General features: G+C 41.6%; 1 protein-coding gene across 1 annotated transcript; it reads left to right on the top strand.

Annotated features, from left to right (window-relative positions):
• Nucleotides 1-2,634: 2,634 nt before the first annotated feature.
• On the top strand, nt 2,635-8,824 carry LOC307029194 (potassium-transporting ATPase subunit beta-like). The gene is given in 8 exon segments (XM_079664937.1): nt 2,635-3,053; nt 4,504-4,614; nt 4,617-4,631; nt 4,713-4,826; nt 4,920-5,182; nt 7,239-7,331; nt 7,822-7,902; nt 7,908-8,824. Coding segments are annotated over 8 exon segments (861 nt in total). The 5' UTR covers nt 2,635-2,941; the 3' UTR covers nt 7,980-8,824.
• The last annotated feature ends 6 nt before the right edge of the window (nt 8,825-8,830 follow it).

Here is an 8,830-nt window from a genome sequence, read left to right as displayed (position 1 = left end):
GAGACAGCTGAGGAGACCCTCTGAGTGTTTTTCTCAAGGTGGGGTCTTTGTTGAATCAAAACAGATTCCTCACCCTGCACAAAAAAGTATATGTTTCTTATAATTTAAACATCTGTATGATAAACAGGTACAACTTCATATAAATGTTTACAGCTGACTCTGAGCGCAGGCGAGTTCAACTTTTCCTGATGCATGAGAGAGAGACAGAGAGAGAGGGGGGAGCAAGAGGGAGAGAGAGAGGGACCAATCAGCTTCCTGTATTCACCTTATTGATACATTATTAAATTATCTGTCTTACATAAGTATAATGCAGCTTTAATACAGGATCCAGTGAATGTGGCTGTACTATACTATTCATACTATATATTCTAACAATAAAAAGAGTGGTTAAGGTGAGTTTCTGGTGTGTTTAATGTCTACAGGCTGCAGGTGACTGGTCATGATGCTGCAGGGTCGATGGTATTTGAGTGTACAGCGCCCTCCATTGGTAAAAACTGGAAGATACAAACCTTATAAACACTAATCCTTTAATTCAGTGTATTTTATATAAATAACAAATATCCGCTCTACCTCTACAAAACTGGTATCTTTAATGGCTTGAATCAAGTTGAATAAATAAGAAAGCTTGTATCTGTTGAATGACACAACTAACTTGACTATAAGCTATAAAACAAGTTGCAATGTTTCACTGAGAATCTGAACAACCTGTCAGTATATTTACCTTTCCTCCTCGGGCTATGAATGGTCCTCTAGCAGCCATGAACTCATACAGATTGACCCTCAAAGTGGAGGGATCTACAGAGTATTCTGAGCAGAAATCATACTCTCCTCTCGGCAGCTCAGAAGCCATGACACCTGCAGGTGAGATGAAGAGGTCTCAGACCCTCAGTTTCAGTACTTTTTAGACAAAAAGATGTCAATTTTTAATGTAAACCGCTAAATAGATCTAAAATGAATCTAAACTAATAATGACTTCTTAAAACTACTGATCTTTTCAAATGAAAATGCTGGGATAAAAACATTACGGCTATATTCTAATTATGTGGATCTTACCTCATGAACAGTACAGCTGCTATGGCTTAAATCTACACTATAAGTAAAAGCTATTTAGGGAACATAATATATTCTAGTGGTTTCTGCAATTTGCTTATATATTTTTTCATAGCAACTCTAGCTAAATACTACAACATGTATTGGTATTCAATCACGTATCTGTAACTAGTCACTCCAAAATACTCAAGTTGATGCACCTGAAACCACAGCATTATGGTACTCTGTTCCATACACCAATAGCCAATCAATATAGAAAAAAAAAGAAAAACCCAATATGGAGTGTCTTTTTACAAAATAACTAGATATGTATATGTTTATACTATAAATTAATGCTGATGTATTTTATGTGTATGTGCTATATTAAAACATTGAGCTCTTTTGTGTCAAATGGCTGCATAGTTCCAGTCAGTTACCGTACAGTGAGGGTTAATGTTATATATTAATTACAGAATAAATGAGGTGTTTGTGTCTCATCACAGGTCTGTGAGAGCAACTATGACCAGTATGCTGGGTTTTGTGTGGTCTGTCCCTGGAGTCCCAACGTAACTCTTGATTTTAAACTGATAATTGCCCAAGCTCCACCGCCAGTCCAAGGTCAGAGAAACAAACGTTACCTGTGAGAACAAACACACACGAGAGAGCTGTGCACGTCACAGATACCAATGTTGACCTGAGGCACTACGTCTCTGAGTCGTAAACCTGTGGAGCTGTGATAACTGAGAGACGTCCTTGTGTTAAGAGCAAAGACTGTGCACTGCATGTGTGAAGGGTGTGGGGTAAAGTCGGTTCATGTGTGTGTTTTGACCTCAGAAGGGCAAGAATGGGACATCGTTTTAAAGAAAATGGTAGGGACTTTAATTTGCCAGTCCTCTAATGTACATTGGCAGAAATAGAGCCAAACTGGCTGCATTTAAAACATGGTAACTTTAGGGAGTTTTGGATTTGATGCGGTGCAGGTTGGCCACCTTTATTTCTAGATATTTCTTTCCATAATTCCCTTTTCCCTAGAAACGAAAAGCCCAAAAGATTCCTCTCCCACGGGCTGTGTCTTAATTCACTTCCACTGCAAAAACCTTTTCAGACACACACCCATCCAGTAAGAAAAAAGTGTCATGCATCTACTTAAAAAAGTCCATCACATTGTTCATGGTCTCACTGAGAGTATCCTCCCCAGCCTTGGTCTTTCTCTTTAACCCTCCACTAGAACAATTATTTTCATGTGTAACATTGTGACACAATACACATTTCTAACTCAAATCAAATATTTAGTTTTTCGGCAGTTTGTTGAAGATGTTACCCTCGCCTCTGGGAATTTTTTTGTTGAGAAACGTTAAATAGATTATCTTTGAAACACAGCAGCTCTTCCCTTAATATGTCTCCTTTTGTACTTTGTACAGAATCAGACAGGCGCAGGTTTTTGTTCTTGTGTGTCAATCATTTGAAATATTAGCAGATCAAATGCAAGCGTCACCTTGGTGTTTTGTCTTTATTACCAGCTATCTGGGTGTTCAAGGTGATCCTCGGGTTCCTCTGAGGAGTGAAGGACGTCGTGCTGAAGGAGGAACTTCACCTGTTTCTTCGTTGGCCCGCCTCAGCCTCCCTACAGGAAGCAGGCCCACCTTTTCATCGGCCTTATAAATAGTGAATAAGAGATAACTCATTCATCACACTCTGGAGCAGCGACCAGGGAGTGAGTTTTAGCTGAAACTACTGTAAAAGAGAAAGAGACAAGGGACAATACAAGACATCAGCACAAAGGTGCCTTAAAATCTTTGGGGAGGGACAGGTAGGAGAGAGGAGAAACACATAGTACTGTAAGTGAGAGGAGAAAAAAGTGTGAAGGAAAGGAGAGGTCTGCTGTGGATCCTGGTCAGCACAGAGTTTCATCATGGCCGCCTTGAAGGAGAAGAGGACTTGTGGGCAAAAATGTGAAGACTTTGGCCATTTTGTCTGGGACTCAGATGAGGGGAAGTTCATGGGCAGAACACCAGAGAAATGGGGTAATTATAACATTGTTATCCTTTTTTGTGCAACATTAAATAAACCTTAAAAATAAACCGTAAGTGGCTGAAACACCATTAATATAACAGCACAATGGCTCAGTATTACACACAAGGCAGGGCAGTATCATTTATAACGCTGTAGTTTCACCACTGGCAATAAGTGTCATTCACTCATTAACAGTCTACTTGTCTCTTTGCCATATTTTTTTATCATTTTTAATAGCTAGTGACCTCCAAACATTTAGGCAATCATCTTTCTCAACAACAATGACTGAAAAAGACTTTACTAGTTATCACTTTAAAAACAAGAAGGTCATTCAAGTTGAAGACAATGTCAAAATTAATCAAATATTGTTAACTGCTATAATTAATTATTTATGTCATATGTATCACAGTTACAGCGGCAATTACGTTTTTACATTTCAAGCACAGCTGAAATGTTGTAATACAATATCATATTTAAAAAATATGATATAATAATACTGTGTAAATATATATGGTATGGTCCATCTTGGAAAACTGCAAATATAGTTTAGCGTAAGATAATAAGGCTTATGTTTAACAGTCTTATTAGTCAATTAAAGCAGTTTTTTACCAAAGTTATTTATCTTTGTAGTACAAAATTAACTTTTCATATTAGGAAGGGCCTTCATGGCCAGTATGGAAAGGAAGGATTACTGAAACCCATTTCTGTGTGCATATAGTATGGGCAGTGGAGGAGCACATAGCAATACTACATCTTTTTGAAAGCAAAGTAAAAGAATCTTGAGTCCATGAAGATATTGAGTTTATGTGCTTTGGGTTCCACAGTTAAAGAGCGACACACATCATACTTTTGTGTACAGTTCAGTTTGACATTTTCTGTCCTTCCAATATCACCACAGTGAGGTGTATGTTTGCAGCATGTGGGCACAGTGAGATAAGCCGCTGTGGTGATAAGCTTTATTTCTTTCTTTTGTCAGAGTCCTTCCCCCCTGTGTTTGATTTCACAATCAGATGAAACATGCTCATAATATACTGTAGACAGAGGACACCTTGACTTCTGCCAATTGAGCCTGATCTGTGTCACAAGTGTTATCACATTTAACTAGTGTATACTCTCAATACAAGGATTTGTTTCACCTTTGTACATTTGTACACACTGAATAACAATCAGAAAAGGCCTATGAAATTGGAGATTTTACAAAATATTAAGGGTTATGGACAAAAAAGAGACGCAATGCTGCCATGAACATACAACTCTCATCATGCCTCGTAGACACAGCACGTTGCATATGTTGTACATATTTATATTGTTGTGTTTCTTTGTTGTGTTTCTTTGTTGTGTTTGACTCTGCAGTACTTGCTATTGTCATTTATTTCTCTAACTATATTTGTTGATATGCACCAAAACAATGGGTCAAATTCTCTTTTAACCACAATTTCGAAATCCCTCTGTCTTCCACAGTGTACATCAGTCTCTATTATGTGTCCTTCTACGCTGTGATGACCAGCCTTTTCAGCCTCGCCATCTGGACGCTCATGTACACCTTGGATCCGTACACGCCGGACTACCAAGACGACTAGCATCTCCGGGTAACACATAATCAATAAGAGTTAGACAACGACTTAAATGAAACTTTAAATAACGAGCTCTCTGTTTGTTTCTCTGTTCAGGGGTGATGGTGTGGCCGGACACTTATGGAGAGGAAGTTATTGAAATCACCTACAACACGTCAGACAAAGCCAGCTGGATGAAGATGACCAAAATCCTCAATGAGTTCCTGGAGCGTTAGTATTAACTCTGTTGAAGCTTTACAGATACTAAAATATTTATTAGACAAACAAGACATCTTAATCTTTCTCGCTGTCTTTCTCTTTCAGCCTACAATGACACCAAGCAGCTTGAGTGTAACAACTATAACTGCACAAAGGGAAAGTACTTCCTCCAGAAACACTTCCTCGGACCTGACCACACCAAGTACTCATGTCCCTTCCTGCAAAGCATGCTGGGACCCTGCTCAGGATTTGAGGACTCAACCTTTGGCTACAACTGCTCCATGCCTTGTGTCATCATTAAGATGAACAGAGTAAGTTTAATGCATTCAACCTTTTCTGAGCCTTTTTGGGAAAACCTGAATCTCGCAGTATATTAAAAACAAGCTTGTTTAATGAAAATGACTAAAGGTACAAATGTTTCCCCCCCCCCCCCCCCCCCCCCCCCCCCCCCCCCCCCCCCCCCCCCCCCCCCCCCCCCCCCCCCCCCCCCCCCCCCCCCCCCCCCACCCCCCCCCCTCCCCCACCCCCCCCCCCCCCCCCCCCCCCCCACCCCCCCCCCCACCCCCTCCCCCCCCCCCCCCCCCCCCCCCCCCCCCCCCCCCCCACCCCCACCCCCCACCCCCCCACCCCCCCCCCCCCCCCCCACCCCCCACCCCCCCCCCCCCCCCCCCCCCCTCCCCCCCCCCACCCCCCCCCCACCCCCCCCCCCCCCCCCCCCCCCCCCCCCCCCCCCCCCACCCCCCCCCCCCCTCCCCCCCCCCCCCCCCCCCCCCCCGCCCCCCCCCCATCAACTATTTGCTACTACATGCCTACGAATCGCACGCCCTTATGTAAACTGCACTGTACTGGTGAGCAACAACTCCATATACTGATTTTGACACCATGCATTAAAGAATTAAAGAAGAAGAGTCATACGTTTTACATTTCATTTTCAGGGGTACTCCAGTGATTAAGGCCCAATCCCAAACCACCCCCCTACACCCTACCCCTACACACCGCGCAAACCCCTCCGTTTGCCCGTTTGCACGGAGGGTCCGCACATTAAGTGCTGTTCCAAACCAACGAGTGTGGAGCGGTGTGGAGGGGGAGTGGGCTATCAAGCCATCAAACAGCGAGTCTGCATCGGTGCAGACTGGAGACTGGTCTCTACCTGACCGGTCTCAGCGCTGTGTGTGTCCGGCCCAATCCCAAACCACGCCCTACACCCTACCCCTACACAGTCACTACCCCCTCGGTGACGGAGTGAACTCTGTGGAGTGACACTCGCAGGTCAATGAAGCTCCCTCCTGTCAGATGGAGAGAGTAAGGCCCAATCCCAAACCGCCCCCTACACCGTACCCCTACACACTACCCTCGTTTGCTTGTTCGCGCAGAGGGTCCGCCACATTAAGTGCTGTTCCAAACCAAAGAGTCTGCATCGGTGCTGACTGGAGACCGGTCTCATTTAATTTTAAACCTTTATTTATGCAGGTGAATCCCATTGAGATCATTGATCTCTTTTTCAAGGATGACCTGCTGTCTCTACCTAATCGGACTCAACGCTGTGTGTGTGTCAGGAAACACGCTGTTTACAAGTAGTTCCAGCAAACATCCACTGATACATTGCGATGTTAACAACCTCATGATAACCCTCACCTTGTTGTTACTTAGGATCATACCTGTGTGTGTTTAGTCTAGAAAAAGATAAATGTGTGCATTTTATTATAAAGTTGTGTATATTTACAGATTATTGCAAAAACTAAGAAGCTTATAAACATCAGGTTTAAAACTAAAAGAGCTTTACAAAACAGAACACAATTAAAGATGTTTGGAGTTTTATTTGAGTTATTAATTTAAATGTTTTGTCTAAGAGAGGCTGATTTGAAACCGTTGTTACATACAGTTACGGCATTTCCCGTTTCTGCCGGAGAGAGTGGAGTTTGTATTTACTCTCTCCATCTGACAGGAGGGAGCCTCGTTGAGCTGCAAGTGTCACTCCACGGAGTTCACTCCGTCACCGAGGGGGAGTGTGTAGGGGTAGGGTAGGGCGTGGTTTGGGATTGGGCCTTAGTATTGCACTTCCATCAAGTTGGAGGGCTTCCTGAAAGACAAATTAAAGATCATAATCAATGTAGCAGAGACACAGATATGCTGACTTTTATGTCCAAGTGTGAGCCAAGTCTTAAAAACACTTGATCCTATATTTCCCATAATGCATTTCTGTTCATATAAACCTTCAAGTTTGGTTTTCTTTTGTTCAAACTCAACAACCCCAGTTTGTAACAGACCTGTTATATTTTAGTCTCGGTGCTAAGGGTTATTTTCTCATATGTATAGGCCGTGTGTGCCGTTGTGGTCGTCAACAGTGTGCCCAGGCTGAGTAGTAGTCCTCTGTTTATGCCCCATTAATTATGACTAAATCTGTATCTGTGTCTGTGTGTTTAGGAAGGGGAAGGAAATGTGGCCAAAATTGAGTATTTCCCTGAAAATGGAAATATGGATCCCTCTTACTTCCCTTACTACGGGAGGCTGGCACAGGTAAATCCACATCTGAATATTGAAATAACATTTGTTTTCTCTCTGTAAAGATTCTAGACAACAGTTTCACACTCATGTGTCAAAAGTAAATGTTTCAACTGTTGTAGAGGGGCCACGATGGAGAAAAAAACACTAAATTAGTACGCTATTTGCAGAGTTAGCTTAGCTTAGCACAAAAACTGGAAACAGGGGAAATGGATAGCCTGAAACGACTTCCCAAAATAACACAAACTGTTGTCATAACACTTCTTGTACAGAATAAATTAACAATCTGGCATTACAATTTGTTATTTAAAGATTATTTTAGGGAATTTTGTTGTTTCCCTTTTTCCTTTCTTTATGCTAACTAGATTATAGCAGTAGCTGGTTGTTTTGATTATCTCATCTGTAAATGTCATCTGTAAATGTCCTTAAAAAATTGAAACAAAAAAACTTAACTCAAGCACTTGAGCATGAATGGTAAGCATTGTCTCTTTCTCCTTTCCTTCAGCCTTCTTACGTCAACCCGTTGGTGGCTGTTCGGTTCAGCCTGGTCGGAGCGAAGCACGCTAAGATCCAGTGTAGAGTGGTCTCAGAAAGATCAGCTACGAAAACTACCACGACCCCTACGAGGGAAAAGTAATCTTCCACCTCAAAGCATTAAAATGAGAAACAGTAGAGAAGATACAGAGAAAATCAGTAACAACAACTAACCTTTCAGTATCAGAGATAGAGCAGCTGACGACAGATAAACTATTATTTAACGACCTTTAAACCACTTATTCGTTTAGACACAAGAGGTTGCAGTGAAACTATTGTAATGTGTTCACAGCAGTATCTTGCATAAACAACACGTTCAATAATAATCCAGTACCTTTTGGTAACACTCTTTAAACTCCTTGTATTGTTACATTTCTATGGTGCTTTATGAACATGATTGTCATGCTTTGCTGAGTGATTCATGACAGTCTTTGTCTTGTGATTTTACATGAAATAAAAATTAAATCTTCATATTGTCATGTAACCCTGATTAAGGTTTACCAATGTAACCATCTGTCTGCTCGTCCACCTAAGTATTATACCACAGTTGGCATCACCAAAACCAAAGTTACCAGTTATAAAGTTGTTAAATAAACCTCCAAAAAAGAGTGTTGAGATTATCTTTGGGATTTAAAACTCTAAAAAAAGTCTACATTACAACCATGACTCATAAGAACACATTGTTTTTATTTTGAAGGGGTCACAAGCCAAAAAAGTTGTGAAACAGTGGATTAAAAGACTCAGTGACATTTATTTATTTGGAGTCATTAAGTCTAGCTTTCTACTAGATGTGTTTCCTGCACTATTTATTAATGTCACTAATGCAGTTAACATTGTATTGACTTTGATAGTTGCCATATTTTTAAATGCTGCAAAGTAAACGTTTACCACTATAAAATGTCATAAATGAAAGACAAAAATGAAGGCACGAAGAGCCTGACGTGGAGTTAAGAGGGGGAGGTCATGTATGTGAGTATTGG

This window comes from Notothenia rossii (assembly GCF_949606895.1).
Source record: "Notothenia rossii genome assembly, chromosome: 2".
NCBI lineage: Eukaryota > Metazoa > Chordata > Actinopteri > Perciformes > Nototheniidae > Notothenia > Notothenia rossii.
Note: the sequence above shows the minus strand (reverse complement) of the source record. Positions and strands in the feature narration are given on the sequence as shown.